Source organism: Leucopleurus acutus, assembly GCF_964270905.1.
Source record: "Leucopleurus acutus genome assembly, chromosome: 12".
NCBI lineage: Eukaryota > Metazoa > Chordata > Mammalia > Artiodactyla > Delphinidae > Leucopleurus > Leucopleurus acutus.
In genome coordinates this window covers 47,294,475-47,317,212 of record NC_139154.1, presented here as the reverse complement: position 1 = coordinate 47,317,212, position 22,738 = coordinate 47,294,475, and the positions used below count along the sequence as shown (strand labels likewise).

Sequence of the window (22,738 nt, the reverse complement as noted above, 5' to 3'; positions counted from 1 at the left end):
CCCATTTTCCTCTTCCTTTATCTCATTGTTGCTGTAGCTGTTTACGGCAGGGCTCCCGCTGCCCCAGCATGGGGCGGGCTCCGGGTACTGCCATTCGGCCGGCGCTTCTCCCGCTGCTGCCCGGCGATTCTGCCTAATTCTCCCTCCGCAGCTGGTGCAGCGAGGACCGGAGAGCGGTGGAGGCCCGGACTGCAGCAGCGACGGGGCCACCTCCCAGCATCCCCACCCTAGGAGTCTACAGGCGGATTGAAGAACGGCGCCTGGGGGCTGGGCCGGCCCCGCCGATACGGACCTAGGGAGGACAGCAGGACCGCCTAGGCTGCGGAGAGGGGTGGGGGGGGGTCAGGAAGGACAGAGCAGCAAGATGGCCAGTAAAACCAAGGCCAGTGAGGCCCTGAAGGTGGTGGCCCGGTGCCGCCCCCTCAGCCGGAAGGAGGAGGCTTCTGGTCACGAGCAGATCCTGACCATGGACGTGAAACTGGGCCAGGTGACACTGCGAAACCCCCGCGCTGCCCTAGGGGAGCTGCCCAAGACCTTCACCTTTGATGCCGTGTATGATGCCAGCTCCAAGCAGGCAGACTTGTATGATGAAACCGTGAGGCCCCTGGTAGACTCGGTGCTTCAAGGTTTCAATGGCACCGTGTTTGCCTATGGACAGACCGGCACGGGCAAGACCTACACCATGCAGGGGACCTGGGTGGAGCCCGAGCAGCGCGGGGTCATCCCCAATGCCTTTGAGCATATCTTCACCCACATCTCGCGCTCCCAGAACCAGCAGTACTTGGTCCGGGCCTCCTACCTGGAGATCTACCAGGAGGAGATTCGGGACCTGCTCTCCAAGGAGCCTGGCAAGAGGCTAGAGCTGAAGGAGAACCCTGAGACAGGCGTCTACATCAAGGACCTGTCCTCCTTCGTCACCAAGAATGTCAAGGAGATTGAGCACGTGATGAACCTGGGGAACCAGACCCGGGCGGTGGGTAGTACACACATGAATGAGGTCAGCTCCCGCTCCCATGCCATCTTTGTCATCACCGTGGAGTGCAGTGAGCGTGGCTTGGATGGCCAGGACCACATCCGTGTGGGCAAGCTCAACCTCGTGGACCTGGCTGGAAGCGAGAGGCAGAACAAGGCAGGCCCCAATGCGGCTGGAGGGACGGCCACGCAGCCCACGGGTGGTGGCGGTGGTGGAGGTGGTGGTGGTAGTGGAGAGAGGCCTAAGGAAGCCTCCAAAATCAATCTCTCGCTGTCTGCCCTGGGCAACGTGATCGCTGCTCTGGCGGGCAACAGGAGCACCCATATCCCCTACCGGGACTCCAAGCTGACCCGGCTGCTCCAGGACTCTCTGGGGGGGAATGCCAAGACCATCATGGTGGCCACCCTGGGGCCAGCCTCTCACAGCTACGATGAGAGCCTCTCCACCCTGCGCTTTGCCAACCGGGCCAAGAACATCAAGAACAAGCCCCGGGTGAACGAGGACCCCAAGGACACGCTGCTGCGGGAATTCCAGGAGGAGATCGCCCGCCTGAAGGCCCAGCTGGAGAAGAAGGGGATGCTGGGAAAGCGGCTCCGGAGGAAGAGCAGCCGCAGGAAGAAGGCCGTGTCAGCCCCGGCTGGGTACCCTGAGGGGCCGCTGATGGAGGCCTGGGTGGCCGAAGAGGAGGATGACAACAACAACTACCGCCCGCCCCAGCCCACCCTGGAGTCGGCCTTGGACAAGAACATGGAGAATTACCTGCAGGAGCAGAAGGAGCAGCTGGAGGAGGAGAAGGCGGCCATCCAGGATGACCGCAGCCTGGTGAGCGAGGAGAAGCAGAAGCTGCTGGAGGAGAAGGAGAAGATGCTGGAAGACCTGCGGCGGGAGCAGCAGGCCACAGAGCTGCTCGCAGCCAAGTACAAGGTAAGAGCCCCCGAGGGAGCAGGGGCTCTCCAGAGGTCCCCAGAGGGATCTGGGCTGGCAGGCTTTTCTTTGAGGGTCTGTGACCTGGCCGGAAGCAAAGTGTCCTGCCCTCCTGCCAAGAGCTCCCCTGGAGAAGGCAGGCGAATTTCTGCGACCCTGGACGGCCAGGCAGAGCCTCCCTGGAGCACCTAGGAGGACACACACACACGCACGCACACATACATACACGCGCGCGCACACACACTGAGCAAAGCAGCAGGCAGTCTCTCAAGCCGGTGAGCTTGGACTGGTCTGACCTGCTGCCTGTCAGTCTCTGCTGGTGGCCCCCAGTACCGGTCAGGTCCACGGACAGCCAGGCGGGCACTCAGCCCCGTCTGGGTGTGGGTTCTCACTCTTGCCTGGCCACCTCCCTCATGACGTCCTCCCTTTGCAGCACCATCAAACCTCACACCATTTTAATATCTGACGTTTGGACACTTCACAGTTTACAAAATGCCCCACATACATGATCTCATTTGATTCTTACGGTAGCCATCCGGGGTCCTGCTTCTTAAACCCCCATTTTACAGGTGAGGGACTAAGGCTCAGAAGAGTGACATGACTGAGGTTCCATCCTATACAGTGGCAGGGCTGAGCTGGAACCAGTGGCCCTTGGGCTCTTTTAGTTCTTGGATGGTGAGGCAGGATTATACATGGGTCCTGCTCCCTGTGAAAGTGGTCCAGTGGTCCCCTGGGCCCATTGCGTAGAATCTTAGGAAGGAGATCACGCAGAAGGTTGGAAAGAGCACCGGGGTCTGCGCTGGAGACCTGGCCTCTTGGCCTAGCTCTGCTAAGCTCATTGGGTGACCTTGTGTACGTTGCTTCTTCCCTTCCTCAAGCCTCAGTTTCCCTTTTTGTAAAACAGAGGGTTGGCCTGGGTGATCTCTGAGGTTCTTCTGATCTGAAAAACAAACCAACTGGCCCCCACACCCAGGCCTCATCCTAGTAAGTTCCAATTCCCCATTGCCCTGAGAGATATCAGGGCCTCGGCGTCCTTCCTGAGCTGCTCCCTTCCCTGGGGAAGCCTCCAGGCCCCGTTGGAACTAAGCTGCAGAGGCCCCCTGCCTGGCCAACCACAGACCTGTTAAGTTTCAATGCTGCAGATGCCATGACTCAATGTTCCAGGCATTTCCAGGTCCCTGGAGTCCTTAACACTGAAGGTTGGAGGAAGAACGCAAGGAACCGTGAGCTGATGACTTGCTGGGGGGAGAAAAACATTACCAGTTCTTAGTCCCTCTCAGGAGTGTGGGCTGGGGTGCAGGGAAGCCCTGCCTGGGAGGGAGAGTGGCAACGGCTGGAAGAGGGACAGATGAGCTGCAGGCCATTGTCTGTGTTATGGGAATGTGCTGCTACACCAGAGGCTCTGGCCTTGCTTATTTAGTATTTAATTCACCTCCAGGAGCTCAGCAAGGGTTATGCTGAGCCGCTTCCTCAAAGGCATTGGTACATTTGGGGTCCTCCTGGGAGAAGCAGGATGTTAAAGGCAGAACAGTTAGACTCAGCTCTCCCAGGAGGAAGGGGATCCAGGCAGTCTAGTGCTTCCCACCAGGAAATCTTACATGGGCAATCTGTCACCAGTTTCATTACCAAGAGCCCCACCACCACCCCTTACTCCCTTCCCCACCCACCCTTAAAGCTGGGGGTCAGCGGAGGCTAAGAGAGTGCACTTCAGCCCTGAGCAAATGGGTAGAAGGGATGAAGCGAAGGATCCAATGGGATCTCCCATTGTTGGCCACTCCCTGGTTCCCTCAGTAAGGTTCTTGGATCTAAGGCAATGTGGTGCATGGATAATGGGACTGTCAAGAGATCAGGGCGGCCAGAGCCAGAATTCTTGTACCAGAGGCATAGCCCACAGAACCCGCCCATCTTACAGCTGCCAGGGGCCTTGGAAAACTGAGGCCCAGACTTGCCCAGGGCCACACAGGTGAGTTAAGGAGAGCCAGGCTCTTTGTACTTGCTCCGGCTTCTTTCCATTACACCAACGTCCTGATGTTGTTACCTGTGCTACTTGATAATCAGAGTAATTCATTTTTATGTAACTCTTTTATGTTTTAATCTCATGGAATCCTCCCAGCAACCTCAAGAGATGAGTATTACTATGTCCATTTGACAGTGATGAAAACCAAGGCTGGCGACTCTCTCAGTGACATGGGCTAATAGGCAGGCGGAGCCAGGACTGGAACCCAGGTCTTCTGATGGCCCCAGACCTGTGCTCTTCCCAAGTCTTCACGGATTCCTCCACATTTGATCTCTGTGTGACTCGGGGCAGAGGCCTTTGCCTCTCTAGGCCTCAGGTTTCCATTGGCCTGATGAGGGGAAGTCTGACACAGCTTCCTAGGGACTGGGTGCAATGGTCATTATGTGCCAGGCTTTCAGATATAAGTGAAGGGGGAGGGTTGCCTGGTAAATTCCAGGGGGGGGATGATTCCACATTCTGTGACTTCTTGTCACACCCAGCCCTGGACGAACAGCAGGCAGCGAGCCCTGAGTGGAGCCTGTGTAGAGGACCCCGGCCTCCCTATAGTCCTTAAGGGACTGCTGGTTCAGTGTCGGATGTTTCTAGGATAGAGGAAGCAATTTGAGGACTCTTGAGGGATCCACTGGGTAATGAGGGGAGGAGCGTGTGAGAGATAATCCCAGGCCTGCCCATTTCACAGGGTTGTGCTGAAGATTAAATGAGATCATTAGTGTGAGGGCATTTGAAATATGTTGAAAGCACTACATCAGTGGAGGGCATTAGCAGCCACTGGGTGGCTTCTGTCTGCCAAGCAGGGGTCCAGTGATCTCTAGGACCGACATCTCTGTCATTGGCTTAACGCTTTCCTTCCCCTGCCATCCCGGCTGCCTTGCCATAGCCCTGCAGCCCTGGGAACAGTGCCAGGCGAGAAAGATCCAGGAGCCCTCCGAAGGCGGGAGCTCCGGTCCCTCCTGGAAATTAGCTGAGCTTCTGCTCCCCATCTGCAACACACGCCGGCTCCCACTTTCTGAGTTTCCACAACTCCCCTTGTCGCCTCCCTCATTCCCTTCTTCCAGTTCACACCACCCCTGGGGGCAGCTGCGCGGTAGCTGATGCGACCCAGTGCCCTCATTCACTCTCTCTGACTCATCTTACAGTCTGTCTCGCCTGTTTTCCCTGCCCGCCACCTCTAGGCTCCCCGTTCCCTTTGTTCTCCCCTCACTGTGTACAAACACCATGCCTGTCTCCTTGGAGTCTCCCTTCATATTTACCTCGGGCCTCAGGGGATGGGAGGGTGTGCAAGTGTCTGAGGGTTTGTGATTGTCATTAGTGCCCTGTTTACCAGGAGTCATTAGCCATCCACACTTACCTCGTGTCTCCGGGAGGGGGGGCTTGATAGCGTACTAGGCCTGAGAGGTCGGGAGAGTTGGTAAAGTCACAGGCAGACCCACAGCTGAGGTTATGCCTCTGCACAGTGGCGACTCCAGTGTTTGTGCACAAGGCACGTGCTGCAGTGAGGACTGGGATGCCCGTAGCTTGGTCTGGAGAAGGCCCACTTTAATGGTGCAAGGAACACTTTTTTTTTTTTTTTTTTGCGGTACGCGGGCCTCTCACTGCTGTGGCCTCTCCCGTTGCGGAGCACAGGCTCCGGACGCGCAGGCTCAGCGGCCATGGCTCACGGGCCCGGCCGCTCCGCGGCATGTGGGATCTTCCCGGACCGGGACACGAACCCGCGTCCCCTGCATCGGCAGGCGGACTCTCAACCACTGCGCCAACAGGGAAGCCCCGGAACATTTTTTAATGACTGTTTTCATTTTGAGCTTAAGTTTTTGAGGGCTCGGGCTAGAGGATTTCTAAAGCTTTGATTCTAGATCTTTAGAGGGAAAGAAGAGTATGTATGTAGGGGAGGCAAGGGCTGCAGATGAGACAATATGCAGGCTGGAACTGACGGGGGGACTGGAAGAGGTAGAAACAACAGCACTGCTTGTTGATCCCCAAGTAAGTAGGTCTGGAGGGAGGGGGCGGGGTGCTGCTTGGCTAGAGCCCAACCCTCTCTGTGGTGGGTATGGGAAAGAGACCCTGCAGAAGCTGCCCCCAAAGCCAGAGGGATGAGGTCACTACAGAGAGTACAGACCGCACTGAATTTTTACTGTCTATTTGTGGGCCCCTCTTCTTCCTCCCATTTCTCAGCATTGGCATTAACCATAAACAGTTATGCAAGAGGTGTTTCAGGCCCGAGAAACAACAATAATTGCAAGAATAATGCCATTTGCTTAACACTTGCCACGAGCCAAGCCCTATACCATATATGGTATACAAATTATCTCATGTAATCCCTACAAGCACCTTCCATGAAAGGTGTTATTACTGTTCCCATTTTATACATGAGAAAACTGAGGATTTATGACTTGCCCAAGGCCTTATGGTTTGTATATGGCAAATCTAGTTGAGCCCAGGTTGGTTTGACACAAACTTGGATCCTCTTTTATGCTTAAAGAATCAGGAACATTGGGCTGGGAACTGGTTGCTGGGGAGGTGGTGAAAAATGACAGGAGCTGGTGTAAACGTGTTGAGTTGCAGGTGACAAGAGTCCCGTAGGCAGCAGGAGGTGGAGCAGGGGAGTTTAGAAGCAAGCACAGGACTGGAAGTGGAGTTTGGGGGCTCCTCTGGAGAAGAGGGCTCAAATGAGCCCCCTGGCCCTCTGTTCTGGACGCTCTCTCCCTTTATGTAAGTGACTCCCAAATCAAGGTCTCCTGTCCAGGCCTTTGCTGACCTTTTTTTGTAGAGTGCTGTTTTCGGAGCATGGATATCAGAGTCAGGCAGGCCTGGGTTTAGTGATTTACTAGTTCTGAGACCTCAGTTTCCTCATCTATAAAATGGGATAGTAACAGTACCTATGTCATAGTTCTATTGAGAGGATGATAATCGACACTAAAGCACTTTGCATAGTTCCTGGCATGTAAGTGTTTGTAAATAATAACTTTATTACTGTTATCTTCGACTGCTTAATGGATGTTTTCACTTGACTACCTTCCTGATATGTTAAACACATCACATTTTCGTCTGGCATTCAAGGCCTACCAGAGTCTGGCTGTAATATATGTCATCAATCTCGCCTGCCTAAGCAAGAGATAAGAGAACCTAACAGCCAACTCGTCTACCCCATACTTTGAACTCAGGATGTACCTCACTGCCCTTCTGCCGATTGCACTGTTTTTGTATCCTCGATTATCCTGGTAACCAGGGAGTGGGAGTTACGGGAGCAGGTTAAGCTCAATGTAAAGAACTTCTTAATAGTTAGAATTGATCTACTTCTAGAGATAATGGGCTCCAATCCCTGGAAGTGTCCGAGGAGAAACTGAATGTCACAGTTGCTCTAAAGGGATTCAGGTACCAGAAAAGCCATTGAACTAGGTGATCTTTAAAGTTCCCTCCTCTTCAAAGTCCTTAATTGTTAAAAGTAGTAAAAGTAGTATTTTTTAAAGCAAAATATAAAATGTTCAGTTCATCTTTTTGAAAATTAAGGTGACAGGATTTAAATGTTAATGAAGGAGATCAACCAATAATGGAGATATTTCCAGCTCTCTATCATGGCCAATTAGAGAAAGACAATGAGAAGCAGAAAATAGAAGAAAATAGGGGGAAAGACAGGAAAGAAGTAGAGGGGGACAGTGAAGAGGGGAAAGAGAAATGGAGTCACAGAGTCGGGAAGAAAGAAGGAGAGAGAGTGCGTAAGGGGTGGACAGCAGTGTTTCTGGGGAGAAGAAACCCCAACTGGGAGAGAAAATGCTCTGGAGGAGAGAGTGAAATAGTATCGTTCCACTCTCCTGATCTTAAGGTTAGTCTCCACATAGGGCTGTGTCCAGTCTCTAGAGACTCCCCAATAATCTGGGGAGCGTCTACGATCCCAAAACTGGCCTGGTTCCTTCCACATGTCCCCAAAGACACCAGCCCCATGCCAGACACTCTGAGACTTACAGGGCCGGGTCGTCACGGAACTGTGTGCACCCGCACCTCCATCCCAGCTGAGTCCTCCGTGATCCTTAAGAGAAGAAGCCTCACCATAGCAAGTGACCAGAGCTCCAGGCTGGGTCTGGTATCTAGGTCAGAGTCCATGGCCTCTTGGCACTGTTGGGAGCAGTAACTTTCATTCCTTCGTCTCCCTGGTGGGTGTGGTCAGTTAACAGAATTTCCATGAGCTGGGGGCATTTGGTAATATAAAGGTTGGACCAGCAGGAAGCGTTTAAGACTAATACATTTGCATCAGAGGTTCTGGGATTCAAGTTATGTTGGGGCTCAGCAGGCCTTTTGGTCCAGTGTTGGGTGTCTCTTGCTGTGTGTTGGCTGGCGGAGTGTATTATCATATTGCCCTTAGTCATCTCCAGCCCCCGGATAGCGCGCAAGATTGGATGAAGTGGCTGTGATAATGTTCTCATTGTGCTCTGAGGACTAGGAGGAAGGGCCTGGAATTCAGTGGGAGAAGGGTACCCCCTCCCATCTGTGCCCTGCCAGCCTGCTGTCCCTAGCCAGTCTGGGGCACTTCTGGGGCCAGCTGGGCCTGAGAGCTGCTGAATCAGGTAGCCTGAGTAGATAAGAAAATGGTCTCGCTTCCCACCAATCCAGCCCTTCAGCCATGGGAGCTGCACAAGGCAGACTCCTGTGCTCAGAGCTTATAGGGCACCTGTACCGGTGCTTTGGAGTATATCTAGAATTTTTAATACCCCGAGGAATTCCTGGGCATTAAGTCCTGGTTAGACTAAAGACTTACTTTCTAGTTGTCTCCTTTTCCTCTCAGATGTACTTAACGGAGGGGTGCCAGGCCCTGGGTTGAACTGTTTCTGCGGTGGTAGGTAATGGACCTGCAGGCTTTCTCCTTTCTTCAGGTGAGCCAGCAGAATAATCATAACAACAACAACTGGAATAATAATGGTAGCTACCATTTCTTTAGTGCATGTTTAATGCCAGGTACTCGCCCTACTCTCGCATTGTTTGATTCAGTCTTCACAATAACACCATGAAGTAGTAGTGTTTTAATCTCCATGTGACAAACGAGGATACTAAGGCACAGTAACAACGAGGGAACCATCCAAGGTCACGTGCCTGTGAAGTGTTAGCAGCAGCATATGAGCCTATGTCTGCTTGACTCCAAAGCCCACGGTCTTCCCCTCCACACTGTATCACCAACTCAGAAAGGAAGGCTCCACGCCAGATCCCTGGCGGGTAGGCCCCAGTGGGAGCACTTGTCTGCTGAGATGCTTGACTCAACTCTGTCCTTCCACATGATGCAAACCCCCAGCCTCTGACCTCAGCCTAGAGCCGTTCGTTCATATAATCGACAAGTCTTTTTTAACACTATGACCAAGAATACAAATCAGTAGATAGGGTTAACTTTGTCTTGAAATTGTTTAAGTTTCTGGAATGAATCACAAGAACCCACCAATAATGGTTCTCTCTAGGGATTTTAATAGGAAGGGGGCTTTTATTTTTCACTTTATAGTGTTTTTACAACAAGCATATATTACTTTGTTAATTAAACAAAAACAAATCTAGAATTTTTAAAGGAGAGAAATATATAAAAGAAATGTGTTAATATATGGTTGGAAGATTGGCTTAAATGAATAATTGAGGGGAATCCAGAGTTGATAATAATTCTTAATGATACCCAATTATTGGTAATCCTGTGACTTTGGACAAGTCACTTCCCCTCCCAGGGACTGTAAGAAATGATCAGTAGATGATTCCTTGCTTTCTGCACCATTTGCCTATTCATCTTGGAAGCAGCGGGTCAGGAGCCCAGGGTGAGAGACAGCCTGGATGAGGGGCAGTGAGGGCTGGAGAGGAATGACCAAGCACTACCTGGAAGCTGGAGGCTGAATGACCCGGGATCTGTGAAATACTGAATCTGCACTTTATGGATCCTTAGGTCTTATCCATTGCTGGCTCTGTTGCATTCTGTTGTCTGGCTGGGTTTGCATCCCTGGTGCTGGAGAGAAACCCTTTAGCACAACACAAATAAGTGAGGGAAGTAGGGGAGAAAGACAAGGTAAGGATCAGATCTGAAGTGCTCATGGTTTTCTTACTCAAGTAGATGGGCTGATTTTTTTCTTCCTGCTTGTCTCCAGGGTGGACTGAAGCATTTCTGGGCATCCGTACCCTGTCCAGGGCAAGGCTGGAAGTAGAGTCCAGCTTACCTCACTCCCCAGCCAATACGTTTCCTGGTCTCTAATTGTTCCTTCTTCTTGATGAGAGAATTACTAGCATTTGAAAGACCATTTATGTAGTTTTTTGAGCCATCCAAGGAGACTCAAGGCAGGAAACTCGGACGCGGTTTCCTGATTTATGTTCCCCAAGGCAGAGAACCACTGAAAATAGCACTATTCTTCCCCTCACCATTGTCTCTTTCATTTCTTCTTCCCTTACTGCTGGTTCCTTGAGATCTATAACCAGTGGCCACAAAAGGAGAAACAGGTCTGTGATGGTGGGCATGGCCGTATTTCCTAAGAGGTGGGAGCCAGGATTGTTGCAGTAGTTATTTTGTTTTGCTCTTTGTGATGAGTGGTGGGTAAATGTCAATCAGGTACTGGAACAGCAAGTAACCACTGACATTTGATTGTACATTATCATTTACCAGGTAGTTCCACATCTATTATGCAACTCACCATTCTTACCCAAAGCCTGCAAGGTTAGTGGGTATTTGCCCCATTTTACAGATGAGAAAACTGAAGTCCAGGAGCTGATGCCCTAGATTTCTTAGCAAATAGGATGGTAGAGTGTGTACCAGGATTCAAGTTCTCTGACTGTCATGCCCAGTGCCCTTTACATCTTTCCACCATGGAACTTGTGAGGTGGCCCTTCCCGTGAGCATTCGGGTTTCAACCTCTCCGGGGGACCCTAGTATTACTGGCGACCTCCCCCCACACACGCAGTTACGAGCTCTATCCCGCTCATCTCAGAGGCCCCTGTAAGAACTTCACACAGGCAGAAGCATCTTCAGCAGAACCCTGCCTGTTTCATCGGGAAGAGAAAGAAATGGTGCCCTGAGCTTTCCTGATGGTTCCTGAGTTGGCAAAGGTGCTAAGACCAAATGTTGCTTTTCTCCAAGGCACCTTCCTGCCTGAACCCAGGAGAAAGCTGTGGACCAAGAAAAAGGACCCTGGACTTGGAATTAGGAAGCTGATGTTTAAATACTGCTTCTGCCGCTTACTGGCTCCATAACCTCAAGCAAGTCACTTCACCTGTCTGAGCCTTAGTTTCCTTTTATGTCAAACGGGGATCACACTCGTTATCTCATAAGGTTCTTGTGATGATGAAATAGGAAGATGAATGCAAAAAGGACCTAGCCCAGCCACAGGCACATGGCAAGTTGCATCTGAGACTCCTGTCTCCTGCAGAATGTCGTAGATTAGCTGGCAGTGGCAGCGCAGAGCCTGTTTGGCTTCTCTGTAAAATCATCCTTGATGATGTCTCCTCAGAAGGGTGGCTGTCTGGGCCTGGCGGTCCCCATTCTGGCTTTCCAGATCAGCACTTAATGAGTGCTGGGGTCTCCGTCCTCCTCCTGATTTTGCAGTTGCTCCTGGAATGGGAAAAGGTGAGCCTCTGAGTATCCCAAGCTGGATCTGCAAGCTGACATGGTCCCTGTGGCGATCTTGGCTGTCAATTGTCACAGCAGCTGACCTGCCTCTCATACCTGGAATTGAGGACCCTAATCGAGTTGGGACATTATTTGGAGACTGCATAGTCAATATAGGAGCAGACACACATACCGATTCCGTAATTATGAGACTCCAGGCTTAGAAATCTCCATCTCTGGGCCTCAGTTTTGTCATCTGTAAAGCAAAGGGGGTTGGGGTGATTCCCTGAGGTCACCTTCGTTATCCGGTGATTCGTTTCCCTCTTGCAAGAGTCAGACCGTGTCCTTGGAGCTCCCAGCCCTGTCTTTTCCACCCCACAGCCTCTGCTGGCCTTTTAGTTACAATGGACATATTTAGAACCAGTAGAACCAAACCCAGTCCTGTCCACAGGCCCCACCCCCCTGGACTCTTTTGCCCTGAGACATCACAAGGGCAGCATTAACTGGGGCAGCTAAGAGCTCTAGGGAACTTTTCCTGGGGACTAGAAACCCCATATTCTGCTTAGTACCCTCCCAGCCTGAAGTGGGCCCAGGGATTTGAGGCATCCCTGTCCCTCCCTGCCCTCCTTAGGTGATTAAAGTTAAAGACAGAGATCTCTGAGGAAAAGGAGGAGACGGCCACTGGTATCCTCCAAGAAATGGGGAAAAGCAAGAGCAAAAAAGCTGTTTCTAAGCAAAGAACTGCAGCCATGCATGACATATTTCAGAGCGGGGGGATGAAACAGGCACCAATGAACTGAGACTGGGGAGAAGCGGGCACTGAGGCCCTGCACCTGGATTGGGGCCCACCCCCAGATTTCGTGCCAGGACCAGCCCCGTCTTCTAGCACAAGGCAGGTTCTGTCAGGCAGGCTTGGCTGACAGTGTGGGCTGGGCCGGTGGGCAAGACTTGGCGAGAAACCGATAAGGCACATTCGGTTGTCATTTAAATCACATGTGTGTCGGGGCAGGGTTAGGCAGAGAAGCATAGGGGCAGTGGACGAATGGAATGGGGTGATACAGGCAGTCAGGCATCGTCCAGGAACTCTCTTCATGGAGCCCAGGGCCTGGCCAGAAGGAGACATCCTGAAGCGAGATTTCCAGGTCCAAGGAGGAGGTTTAACACGAAGGCTGATGAGCAAGAATCAGCACAGAAACCAGTCCCGGGAATCATGTCATGGGCGTGGCAGTGGGAGGAGGGTTGGAACTTGGAGGCCCTGGTAGTCTTGGCTGATGCATCAGATTCCGGGCCTGATTGGCAGCTGAAGTTCTGCCTGACAATGTCCAAATGGGTTTCTTGAGCTAGGTGTGGGCAGCTGGAGAAGGTGTGGGCCGAACAAACAAAGAATTGTTTTGAATCAGGTCCGTCTCCACACTTTAAAATCACCAAAAAAAAAAAAAAAAAAAAAGCATAAAGGAGCATTTTGTAAAAGGAGAGATCAGACCTTTGCAAGCCTACCGCAAAGGTATAGAGAATATAAAATAAACGGGAGGCTCAATTTTATATCTCTTATTAAGTAAAATTGAAAATCATGATAATACTTCATGACTATGACATTGTAATAAAAATGGTTCCATTATTTATTGCTGGCAGTGGTTTAGAAAGGTAACTTGACAGTATGTTCTAAGATATACGAAATGTTTATAACCCTTTGTCCACTCCTGAAATTTCCTTCTAAGAAAGTCTCTAAAAAAGCAAAAAATTGGGAATTCCCTGGCAGTCCAGTGGTTAGGACTCAGTGCTCTCACTGCCGAGGGCCTGGGTTCAAGCCTTGGTCGGGGAACTAAGATCCCACAAGCCACGCTGCTCGGCCAAAAAAATTATATGCACAAGAGTGTTTATTGTAAACATTAAGCAAACAACCAAAATATCTTATAATGGGGGTTAATTAAATATATTATAAATCATCCACTCTAAACATTATGCAGTCATTAAACATAATCATAAACCTTATGGAAGTAATAGGAAATTCTTGAGATATTTGATGAAATGGAAATAGCAGGACATAAACTTATACCATGTCTATAGATGTGAAAAAATGATGTGTGCATATGGAAAAATCTGGGGAAAAAAGCAATTTAATTAGCTATGAGGAGGAATACATGAATTTTTTTCCCATTTTGTTTTATTTCTGTGGTTATTTGATGTTAGTGCAATTTTTTTTTCTGAAAGCGGAGAAAGACAATAAAAGGTTAAAAATGTGTCCCCAGAATCCTTTAATGAACTGTGAGGTATTTAATCCAGTACCCCTGAGATAATACATTCCATAAATTTATTACCTTCTGTAAACAGAACTCTTTGTTCTAAAACTCAAGGTACAAGCTCTTACTCTCTGTACCAGGGATTGATTGGAAAAGCCTGGAGCTTTCCTTTTCACACCTGTTTTGATGGTATAATTTCCAGGTCCATCCTCTTAACCTTTCTTTGTCTTTGCCAACTAAAGAGTCCTATTTTTTTTTAAGTCTCTTATAATAGCCCTTGCGTGGTTTTAGCTGCCCTTCTCTGGATCTTCTCTCTCCTTCAAGTCCCCGGAGATGCAGCAAGGGACTACACACAGTACTCCAGATTCAGCTGCATCATAGTTTTATATTAGGGTAGAATGATTTTTGTGTTGTTTCCAAAAAGCCTTGGTGATGGTGCCTGGCCAGATGCTCTTAGCTTTTTTAGCTGTGGCAGCATATTAAGCCAACGTCTTCTGGGAACAACAGAGAATTACTCCCCCTCTTTTCCCTCTGTTTTGGTTTATAACTGATCGCTCACAGCTATCATTTAATGAGTAGAGCGAAGATTACTTTTTCCCAAAATGTAAAACTCTAACTGAAGCTCATCTGCCATTTTTTGGTCCGCTCACACGGCCTAGAAATTCTGCTTTTTACCACCTGCAAGAATCTGGAGGCATCTGTGAAGTTGGTATTTTACCTGTACACCCTTTCTTGCATGATTTCTGATGGAAATCAGTACCCCCATTTAACATTTGGACATTTTTCCACCTAGAGAGGTGCCTGTTTATTTCTGTTTCCTTTCCCTCATCCCCTCCCGTTTCTCTGTCTCCTCACCCCCTCCCCCATGTAACTTTGAGTAACCTCTGATGTAGGACCTTGCCAGGAGCATTTTAACCTCTAAAGTTCTGGCCACTGGCTTCCCCGTGGACTGAAATAATCTATTTTGTCCCTGAAAGAACTCTTGGAGATTAGTCAGACATGATTTCCTCTTGCTGGAAACATGTTGCTTTTCTTTTAGCAGGTTCTGCTTCCTAAAGCACACCACACATTGTCTGCAGTAGGAAGAGCATGGGCTTTGGAGCCAGGCAGACCTGGGTCTGGATTCTCCATTTAAATTGAACAGCTGTGATGTGACCTCGGATGGATTACTTAACCTCTTTGAGCTTTCAGCAGAAAAATGATGGTGTTAGTAGTATGCCACTGAAAACATGTTGCACAAGTCACCTGGGGGTCTCGGATGCTGAGTCACTAGGTCTGCATAGGGCCTGAGATTGTGCATTTCTAACAAGTTCTCAGATAATGCTGATTCTGAGGACTGCTAAAGCAGTGATTCCCAAATTTGCACACTGGAATCCCCTGGGAACCTTTGAAAACCACCGATGCCTGGACCTCACCACCTGCCCCCTCCATTTCCAGTATAACTGGCAGTGGGATTAACCCCCATTATAAGATATTTTGCCTGGGCACTGAACCTTTTAAAAGCTCCCCAGGTGATTCTAATGTACCTCAAAGTTTGAGACTCAATGCCTAAAGGGTTATTAGCAGAAGTAAGAGTGAGACACCTGGCACACAGCAGGTGCAAAGAAAAGGATGGTTTTCTTTCTCTTGGTGCCTTGCCCTGTGCTTCTCTCTCCATCCTCATCCCCAGTCTTTACATCAGGTAGGAGAAGGCAGGGCATCAGCTGTCGCCCTGTGTCTTCCTTACTAGAGTCTCCTCGAGAGCATCTGGCTTGGGAGTTCTCACTGCCACTTGTGAGGGGAAGGGACCAAGATAACCCTGCCATGTGGCCTGGCACTGGGAGTTTCAAAAGCTCCCCAGGCGATTCTAATATGCAACCTATTTTGAGAACTAGTGTCTTTCTATTCGGTGGCAAAGAGTGAAGAACACTAGGGCCACAGAACACGCCAAGGGAAGTGTGAGGACTCAGGGCTGGAGCGGGCAAGTGTGTCCTCGAATGGGGGGCCAGGCCAGATACCAGGTCCCCCCAAATGCCATTACAGTTAGAGGGATCAATTATCCATGGCCTGCAGCAGTCGGGGGCTTCCTCTGTGGACAAGCAGAGCTGCTGCCTTCCTCCTTCCTCCCTCTTCACACCCAGCCCATCCCTCCTGCCAGGCTTCCCAGATGCCCAGACCCTGCTTCTCTGCCCCTTAGCCAGTGCATGTGGGTTGACCAATTGAAGGAGAAGCTGAGGTGAAGATCCAGTTCTGCTCTGGATGAGTGAGCCCAGAGAAAGGACCTGGAAGCCCCCCTCTGAGGCTACCCCAAGGAGTCCTTTCTGTTCATCAAACATATTGAGCATTTACTGTGTGCCAGGCACTGTGCTAAGTCCCAAGACTCAGATCTGAGTAAGACATGATTCCTGACCTGAAGGAGCACACAGAGGAGACAGGATGTAAACAAATGATGGGACAATATGGGAAAATAGTAGGAAAGTGTCCTAGCTATTGAGGAGGACTAAGGGAGGAAATGTGCAGAGTTGAGGGAATCAGAGAAAACTTCCCAAGATGCTCAAGCTGTGTCTCGCAGGGGAAGTAGCCATTTTCCAGGTGGATGTGAAGCAGGGAGAGAAGCCTGGTCTTGTGAAAAGGCACAGCCCACTCAGGGGGCTGGGATTCTTTTGGCAAAGCTGGAGCACAGAGCACATGTGGGGAGTAGGTGAGACCAGCCCACGGGGCCAGTAACTGCTACAGACTTTGTGGTTCATCCTGCAAGGAATGGAGGCCCTTTCAATAGTTTGCAGCAGAGGAGAGGCATGTTCAGACTTGTGTGGTTGGCGGATCCCTTTGGGTGTCATGTGGAGAGGGCTGGAAGGGGAAACTGAGGTGGGGGGAGATCCTGGCAATGATCCAGGTGAGTCATGGGGACCACAGTGAAGTGAGCCGTTGTGATGAGGATGAAAAGGAGGGAAGAAGGTGAGCTGTACCCAGAAGACAGACTTGATGGGATTTAATGACTGGCCAGATGAAGGGCTGAGTGAGCTGCAGGGCGGGGACTCAGGTGAGGTGGGTATGATGCCTGGGGCACACCATTTAAGGAGTCACTCATGCAAAGGGTGGACAAGTGTGACCGTGAGAGAGAAGGAGTCTGTGCTGTGGAGGTGGTGGATGGTGAGATGGTAGCCAGGAGCAGGGCCTGGGGGAGGTGCTAGTGCAGCCCTGGCTATGCTGCCATGGGGAGGGTGCCTTGCTTGGCAACAGCTCCCTCTGAGGCTGCGTGGGGCGGCTCTGACTGGCCCTGCTTCACTCCGTGTCCTCTGTCACCCTCACACAGCCCAACCTCTGACCCCACGAAAGCAACCTTGGACCCCTGTCCTGCTCTGTCCTCCGTGACGGATGGTACAGGGACCCCCTGCTCCCCTATTCTGCCAGCACACCCTGCTTGGAGAGCCCTCAGGCAGGTCAGTGGCTCAAGGTGATTTCAACCTTCCAGGGGGCCTGGGATGAAATCAGTGGACAGCTGGCATGCCCCGGGCAGCACCCTTTGACTAGCAATAATGAAAATGCATTTTTTTAAATTAATTAATTAATTTATTTTTGGCTGCTTTGGGTCTTCGTTGCTGCGCGCGGGCTTTCTCTAGTTGCGGCGAGTGGGGGCTACTCTTCGTTGCGGTGCGCGGGCTTCTCACTGCGGTGGCTTCTCTTGTTGTGGAGCACGGGCTCTAGGCACGTGGGCTTCAGTGGTTGCAGCACGTGGGCTCAGTAGTTGTGGCTCGCGTGCTCTAGAGCACAGGCTCAGTAGCTGTGGTGCGCTGGCTTAGCTGCTCCGCGGCCTGTTGGATCCTCTCGGACCAGGGCTCGAACCCGTGTCCCCTGCGTTGGGAGGTGGATTCTTAACCACTGCGCCACCAGGGAAGTCCCTGAAAATGCATTTTAATGTAGTCACAACTTAAACAGTCTCCCCTACTCCTTTATTATTTAAGCTTCAGATTCAACCATCACCTATGGAATGTCTGTGCCAAGTGCCGGGTCGGGCTGGGGGTGCTGCACACAGCGCAGGGGCTCAGTGGGGAGACTGGCGTGGAGCTCAGATCTCACCCCTGTCAACTAGCTGCATGGCCTGAGGCTAGTTCCCCTCAGTTTCTTTACTTGTTGCCTGGGGTCTCTCTGGGGGTGAGGATGGAGACACCTGGCAGGTAGCGGTAGCACTCAGCAGATGTTTGCTGTGGCTTTCCTTCCCGGAGCAGAGGCGGCTCCAGGGTTATGGACGTGAGAGGTGACAGATAACTCGGCCGAGACCTTGCAATTGGTGGGTAGAGCCCAAGTCTTTCTGGCCATCTCCAAAGCTCATGCTGCTTCTGGGGCCCCATGTGCCCCTTAGTGCTGCAGAGTCTTCTCCCTTTGGCTTTTCTTCTGTTTTCCAGCTGAAGATTAGAGCCTTTCCTGCTGCCTGTGTGAGAACCCCCTTCCTGAGTCAGGAGCCAGTTACCTAAAGGGCCGGGCTGCCCAGTGACTGTATCCGGTGTCTCCCCGCCTCCTAACAGCAGCTGGGTCCTGTTGCCAGGATTAGATTGCCACCGCACTCCCTTCCCAAGCGTGGTGAACCAGGCTTCCATATATCCAAAGCAAAGCTTCCATATCCAAAGCAAACAGAGCAGGTGCCCTGTATTCTCTGAGGGATTCCCTCTCTGTCTCACCTAATGGTCCTGCTGAGAATGGGAGCCTTGTGCTGGGGCCCGGGAGGCTGGAGGGGAAAACTTCATTCTTACTGAGGGTCATGAGGCTCCTTCTGGGACACATCTTCTGTCCCCTCCTGGAAGGACCACAAAACAGAGAAGCCAGACCTCTCAAGCTGGGGCTGCTGTGGCCCTTTGAAAAGCCCCAAAGCCCATCTCTTCACCCCTCTGTGTCCGCAGGCCATGGAGAGCAAGCTGCTCATCGGGGGCAGGAACATCATGGATCACACCAATGAACAGCAGAAGATGCTGGAACTGAAGAGGCAGGAGATTGCCGAGCAGGTAGGGCAGGGGTCTTCAGGTCCCTGGGTTGGGTGGGAGGGGGCACATAGCCTTGAGGTCGCACGGGGGTGCTTAGGGCAGTGAGCCGTCATGGGCTCAGGATCCCTGGAATTATAGCGCTGAGAACCTAAGGTATGCTGCCCTGCATCCAGTGGGTCCACTGCCCAGGTGGTGGCTCTCCATGAGGACAGCCTCCGTAAGGCACCAGGTACTAATTCCTGGGCCTTCCACAAAGGTGTGAGTTCTTTGCCAACTGCAGGACTGTGTCCTAAATCATCAAGAACCACAGTTTGTTGGTCTTACCAATCAATTGTGATACTGCATGGGAGAGGCTGAGGCAGCTGGAAAGCCAGTATCTGGACATCGGTACACGGGGTTGACACCCCTGGAATGCCCCAGCTGTTAGGGCTGAGGTCTCCTTCTGTGGGGGGCAGTGCCTTGGCAAAAGCGTGGCCGTATGAGCTGAGAAGAAGGTTCAGAGAGGCTCCATTGAGGATGGGGTGGGCGCAATGGATGTGGGCCATGGGGTGCCCCCTGCTGCCTCCTGGCGCCCATGGTCATGACGAAGCCAGGTTCCATGGTAGGCAGAGCTCCCCGGCACATTCTGCTCCGCTGAGTCCTGTACCCTGCCTTGGCCTAGAAACGCCGCGAACGGGAAATGCAGCAGGAGATGATGCTCCGAGACGAGGAGACCATGGAGCTCCGGGGCACCTACACGTCCCTGCAGCAGGAGGTGGAGGTCAAAACCAAGAAACTCAAGAAGGTGAGATGCCACACAGAACTGGGTCAAGGCGTGTAAGGGCCTGGCAGCCTCTGCCCGAGGCGCCACCTGCCCAAGGGGCGTGTGCTTTAGCGACCCCTCCCCGCTTTGCTTGGACTGCTGACCCCCTGAGTTACACTGCGTGGGTGCTGGGTGAGGAGCAGGGGGAGGCGGGGGTCTGGGTGGGGTGGGATAGAGCCTTTCCTCCTGGGCCAGGAGGGGCCGGACAGGCTGGGAACACTTTTACTTCCACTCTCCAGGGTTGCCATCCTCGTGGTCCTGGGTAACTTCCCCCTTTACTCTGGTGTCACCAGTGAGTCACAGTTTGGATAACCAGGCACAGAGCAGGCCAGGGGAGTGGTGGGGAAACCTGAGGAGACTCGAGCCTGGGAGCGCTCAGAGAGGGAGCACAGGGCTCTCCAGGGATGAGAATGTTGGCTGCCAGGACCCTGCAAAGTCCATGGCCAGGGAAAGGCGTGTGCATAAGCTGAGGGCCTAGGGCAGGAGGCGGCAAATTCCAGTCTGGATTCTGGGAAGAACCTGGAGAGCCCTTAGATTGCTGAGGTGTCTGCCCCAGAGCAGGCCAGGCAGAGGCCCAGCTCCAGTGGCAGTTTCCAGGGACACAGCTTTCAGTGGGTTAGGAGTGGGACAGGAAGGTTGGAGCTGCCCTCCACACCCCTACTTTTTTTTTTTTTTTTTTGCGGTACGCGGGCCTCTCACTGCTGTGGCCTCTCCCGTTGCGGAGCACAGGCTCCAGACGCGCAGGCTCAGCGGCCACGGCCCACGGGCCCAGCCGCTCCGCAGCATGTGGGATCCTCCCGGACCGGGGCACAAACCCGTGTCCCCTGCATCGGCAGGCGGACTCTCAACCACTGCGCCACCAGGGAAGCCCCACACCCCTACTTTTGAGAGCCGCTGGAGAGGCAGGAGTAGGATGGGTCACCTTGCAAACTGGCTGAGGCTCCCTTCCTTCCCTGAGCCCTGGATGGCAGTCCTGATACTTGCGTCCTGATTCCGGCTCTTCTGTTATCTCATTGTATAACCTTGAGCAAGTCTGTGCCTGAGTTTCCTCACCTATAAAAGGGGGTGTTGGACCAGAAGATCCCTCGGGTCCCTTCAGATTTGAACATTGCACGGTGTGGACAGCAGCTGAGAGAGCAGGTTAACAGGCCAGTGTGGGAAGGACAGGGCAGCCTTTAGAATAACCCATTCCGATGGATGGTGGGGCAGGAGGGAGCTTCAGAGGTGGGCCCTGGGCTCATCCTGGACCGAGCTGGTGGACCCTGAGCCTGCAGCCGTCGGGACCCAGGCTGGGTGAGCAGAGCGGAGCCACATTGGTTGCCACACTGCACAGCCTCTGAGCTGCACCTGTCCCCACCCAGCTCTACGCCAAGCTGCAGGCGGTGAAGGCGGAGATCCAGGACCAGCACGATGAGTACATCCGCGTGCGGCAAGACCTGGAAGAGGCACAGAATGAGCAGACCCGGGAGCTCAAGCTCAAGTAGGGCCCCTCCTCTTTCCATCTGGGGCTCTCACAGCCATCCCTCAGGCCCTGGGCCTCTCCCTGACAGGCTCCTCTCTTTCCTGAAGGCTTCATTCCAACTGTCTCCTCACCCATGTCCATGTACCTTAGGAACAGAGTGTGTCTGAGGGATGGGGGAGGGGCCCATTGGAGTTTCCTCTACCTCCTGTTTCCTCCTTCCTCTCCTCGGCCTGCATTTGATGCACTCCGCAAAGTGCATGCCGGGTGCTGCCCGGAAGTAACTCCTAAGGCCCTGGGTCTATAATCTTTGCATTGGGAACTGTGATTTGCAAGCTCTATTATTTCTCTAGGGATTCCCTCCCCCCGACTTTTTGGTTTTTCCACCTTCTCTGTTCCCTCCGCCTCTTTGCTTCTTTTTTCTCATCCTTCAACCTTCATATACACTGTGCGGTCTCACGTGATCCCCTGTCTACCTCATTCCTCCTCCCAGGTACCTAATCATCGAGAACTTCATCCCCCCTGAGGAGAAGAACAAGATCATGAACCGGCTTTTCCTGGACTGCGAGGAGGAGCAATGGAAGTTCCAGCCCCTCATGCCCGGTGGAGCGTGAGTCTTTCACCAGCTGTCTGGGCCTAGGGACTTGCCAGCTCGCCCCAGGCCCGGGGTGGCCAGGGGCCTGGGGGAGACGGACGTTTTAGTGGATTGGGGAGGGCTGGGAAGGATGCAGATGGAGGATGGGTTTCCCAGGACCTAATGTTGGGGTCTCCATGAAGGAAGGAGTGTCAAGTACAGTGTCTCATTGGTCTGGGATGCAGAAAATACTAGCTGGCTAACATTTGGCCAGTCTGGTGAGTATTCATTTGTCAGATGCCAAAAACAGCAACAACAGATAATATTGCCAAGCACTAACTATGTGTTGGACACTGTAGGAGACTCTGCAGATGGAAGGTAAATCAGACACAGTCAGAGCTCACAGTCCAGTGGGGAATACAGAAAAGTAATCAGATCAAGAAATGATAGAGATGTGAGGTCCTTGTAGCCTCACTCAGCTGGGTGATTCAGCATTTCCACCTGTTTCCACATCCTAGCTCTTAGGTAACAGAGCTAAGTGCATTTAGCTCTGGGTGTGCCTTTCCCTCTGCTGGTGGCCATGAAGAACAAGACTGGATATTCAAACCCAGCAGAGTGACTACCTCACCCAGCTGGACCACTGTCCCTTCATTGACAATCTGTGTACAGAGGTGTTCAGGAGGCCTGACACCAATGCACTTCCCTAGAGATTCTTTGCTCTATCTATCCTAGGAATATTAACGCCAAGATAGGGCAGGAGTCTCCCCAAAGCTGGGGTGGGAAGCTAGCTGTAGAGGTCTACAGCTTCTCACTGGAGCAACAGATGCCTACTTAATTTGTCTACTTTCTGAAGGGCTGATCCTACGCAAGGCAACACTACACAAGTTTGTAAGTGGCAAGTTCTTGAGTAAAGGACTTTTCAATGGCATCAGTTTGGATTTAAATCCACCTTTCCAATCTAACTGGAGGCCTGCAGTAGTACGTCATCTAATGCAGAAGTTCTCCACCCTGTCTGCAACTAGAATCACCTGTGAGCTGGGCTCCAGAGAGTCTGATTTAAAGGGTCTTGCATGGATCCCAGGGCTTAAGAAAAATTGTTTTCAAGGCTTCCAGCTGATTCTACAGGAAGCTAGGTTCAAAAACTACCACTCCAGCACCATCTGCTGGAGGAAGATGCTGGGGAGGCTTCTGCTTCGTAGAGTTATTTTGTGCTTACAGAGTTCTTGAGTTTAAAGTTTGTAG

At 51.9% G+C, this 22,738-nt stretch overlaps 1 protein-coding gene across 1 annotated transcript in view; it reads left to right on the top strand.

Moving 5' to 3' along the window:
• Positions 1-364: 364 nt before the first annotated feature.
• The window catches only part of KIF3C (kinesin family member 3C), a gene marked incomplete at both ends in the record, with an annotated part of 32,409 nt that continues 10,035 nt past the window's right edge, over positions 365-22,738 (top strand). The window contains 5 exons of the mRNA XM_082851275.1: positions 365-1,897; positions 18,581-18,682; positions 19,323-19,445; positions 20,825-20,943; positions 21,416-21,532. Of these exons, the coding sequence (XP_082707401.1) occupies positions 365-1,897; positions 18,581-18,682; positions 19,323-19,445; positions 20,825-20,943; positions 21,416-21,532 (1,994 nt within the window). The remainder of the gene's footprint in view (positions 1,898-18,580; positions 18,683-19,322; positions 19,446-20,824; positions 20,944-21,415; positions 21,533-22,738) is intronic.